We start from the raw sequence: 2,842 nt of genomic DNA, 5'->3' as shown, positions 1-2,842 counted from the left end.
AGTCACTATTATCGGCAGCATCATCACCATCCACACCATAAGCACTGTTGCCACCATAACTACCATCGTTATCATCACCAGAACTAAGATCATCAGCATTACTATAACTGTCATCATCACTACCATCGCTACCGCCACCATCATCACTACCATAACCATTACCATCATCACCATCGTCAATACCACCTTTACGTTTACCATAACTACCATCACCATTACTATAATCGTTGCCACAGCCATAATTATTATCACCATAACCATTAACATAACGTCAACTTCATCATCACCATTACTATCATCAGCGACACCGTCACTATCACCATAATCCTAACCACTAGCATCACCATTACCACCATCGTCGCCACTACCATAACCATCAGCTGCATCATCCCCACTACCATTATCATCATAACCGCCACCATATCACCACCATAACTGTCGCCACACCACCACATCACCACCACCATCGAATCTCCGTCGAGAAGGAAACTCATCTCTCATCCTCCCAGCATCCACGCACACACCTATTTAAATTGCAGGGGGGAAGGAGCGACTAATTATTGCTCATTACCTGTTTCTCCAACGCCCCTCCCCTTCCCCCCACACTCATCCCCTCCTTCCCCTTATCCCTTCCCTCATAAGCCCCTCCCTCCCTCCCTCCCTTAACTTACCTTTACCTCATATCCCTCCCTCCCTCCCCCCCCCCCTCTACTTACCCTTCCCTCGTAACCTTCCCTCCCTCAAATTATCCCTTACCTCATGACCCTCCCTCCCCTTCCTCCTACCTATAACCCTCCTTTCTTACCCCGGAACTCTCCCCCCCCCCCCCGCCTGGTACCTCCTTTCCTTTCCTCACTTCCCCCTTCTCCCCTCATTTCCTCTGTTTTGCTATTCCCTCCTCATTCTCTTTCTCGCTCTCCTTTTCTCTATTCCCTCATCCTCTCCTCCTCGTTTTCCTTTCTCGCTTATTCCCTCACTCTTCCTTTCTTCCACTTTCCTCTCCATTTCCCCTCTCCACTGGTATCTTATCCCCCCCTTCTCTCCCCTCCCCCCTCATTCTATCCCTCCTCCCTCCCTCTTTTTCTCACCGCCCCTTACCTTCCACCTCCCTCCCTCCCCTTCTTTTCCCCTCCTCCCTTCCCCCTCTTCCCCTCCTTCCTTCCCCCTCACACCCACTTCTCTCCCCTCCCCAACTTCCCTCCCCTCCCCAACTTCCCCTCGCTGCCCTGGAATTTATGAGGGGAATTCTTGCCATTATGTCGACTAATCACGGCGGTTAAGTAGAGAAATTAATAGCCACAATCATCATCTAATTAATTATATTTTTTTCTCCTATCTTTATCTCTTTTTTTCAAGCCACACTAACTAACTCCAACTTGATTTTTTTTTTCTATCTCATTTCTGATTCTTTTATTACTTCCCGTTTTCTTCATTTTTCTTTTTCTTCTTCAAATTCGTGTCATACCTTTTTCTCCTTTTTTTTCATTATTTCACGGATGAACTTATTGATTTGTATTTCCTTTCGTAATCAACGGCCGTTAAGTAATCAAATTTATCAGCAATGAAATCAATGGAATTGCAACACGGAAATTGCAACTAGGAGGCTGAGGTAAAGGGAAACGGAAGGAGTGATAACAGGAGGTGATAATCGTAACGAAAACTAGAACATGATAATGATAATCGTAATGATAATTGTAGTAATGAAGATACTCCCAAAGGTGATGATGATTATCATTATTACTTTATTATCATAACTATTATCATCATTATTAATATAATTATCATTGTTGCTATCATTATCATTACTACTATTATTATCACTATCATCATTATCATTATACTATCATAATTATCATTATTATTATAGTTATCATTATAATCTTATTTTCTTATCAATATTATCAATATTATCATCATTATTGTTATTATTATAATTATTATTAGTAGTAATAGTAGTAATAGTAACATCATCATCATCATCATCATTACTTTTATTTATCATTTTTATCATTATTATTATCATCATCATCATCATCATTATCATCATTATATACTACCACTACTACTACTACTAATAATAATAATTACATAATTACAACATAATTACAGTCAAAATAATAATAACATAGGTAATAAACAAACCAGAAAAGCATAAAACGTGACGGAGAAAAGGAGAGAAAAAAGAGACAGACTAACAAAGAAGGAGAGACAGGCCGAAAGAACGAAGATCAGAGACAGAGAGACAGAAAAAGAGAGACAGACCAAAAGCGAAAAAGAGAGAAAGAGAGAAAGAGGCAGACCGATAGAGAACGAGAAACAAAATAAAAAAAGGAAAAAAAGAGAAAAAAAAAAAGAGAGAGGAAGGAGAAGGAGAAAAAAAAATTCACCGCCAGCTCTCCGTGCTTACGAGCGTGGCCTGAGCGCGAGCGAGCGAGCAACGAGTGAGCAGTATCGAGAGGGCCGGGCGGGAGGCAGACAGGCGTAAACCCCTCATAATGGATAGCTTCCTTCTTGGGATTGCTTGTCGGGACTCGTCTGGGGAAATTACCCGAGCCATCAAAGTCTAATCTTACAGGGCTGTTCCACCAGCGTTCAGTGTACACACGAGCAAGTGGAGGTGGTGTGGGTGGAAGGGTTGGAGGAGGTGGGGGTGTGTGGGCGGGAGGCGAGGAGGAGGAGGAGGAGGAGGAGGAGGAGGAGGAGGAGGAGGAGGAGGAGGAGGAGGAGGAGGAGGAGGAGGAGGAGGAGGAGGAGGAGGAGGTGTGGGTGGGGGTGGAGGAAGTGTGGGCGGGAGTGGAGTACGGTTGGGAAGGGGGAGGAGGGAAGGGGCAGGGGGTGCTCG

General features: G+C 43.8%; 1 protein-coding gene across 1 annotated transcript in view; it reads right to left on the bottom strand.

Moving 5' to 3' along the window:
• LOC119575959 (E3 ubiquitin-protein ligase TRIM9-like) overlaps nucleotides 1–494 on the bottom strand; it is a 31,664-nt gene extending 31,170 nt beyond the window's left edge. Inside the window, exon 1 of the mRNA XM_037923495.1 lies at nucleotides 294–494. Coding sequence (XP_037779423.1) covers nucleotides 294–494 — 201 coding nt within the window. The remainder of the gene's footprint in view (nucleotides 1–293) is intronic.
• Between the last annotated feature and the right edge of the window lie 2,348 nt (nucleotides 495–2,842).

This window comes from Penaeus monodon, chromosome 1, assembly GCF_015228065.2.
Source record: "Penaeus monodon isolate SGIC_2016 chromosome 1, NSTDA_Pmon_1, whole genome shotgun sequence".
Lineage (NCBI taxonomy): Eukaryota > Metazoa > Arthropoda > Malacostraca > Decapoda > Penaeidae > Penaeus > Penaeus monodon.
Note: the sequence above shows the minus strand (reverse complement) of the source record. Positions and strands in the feature narration are given on the sequence as shown.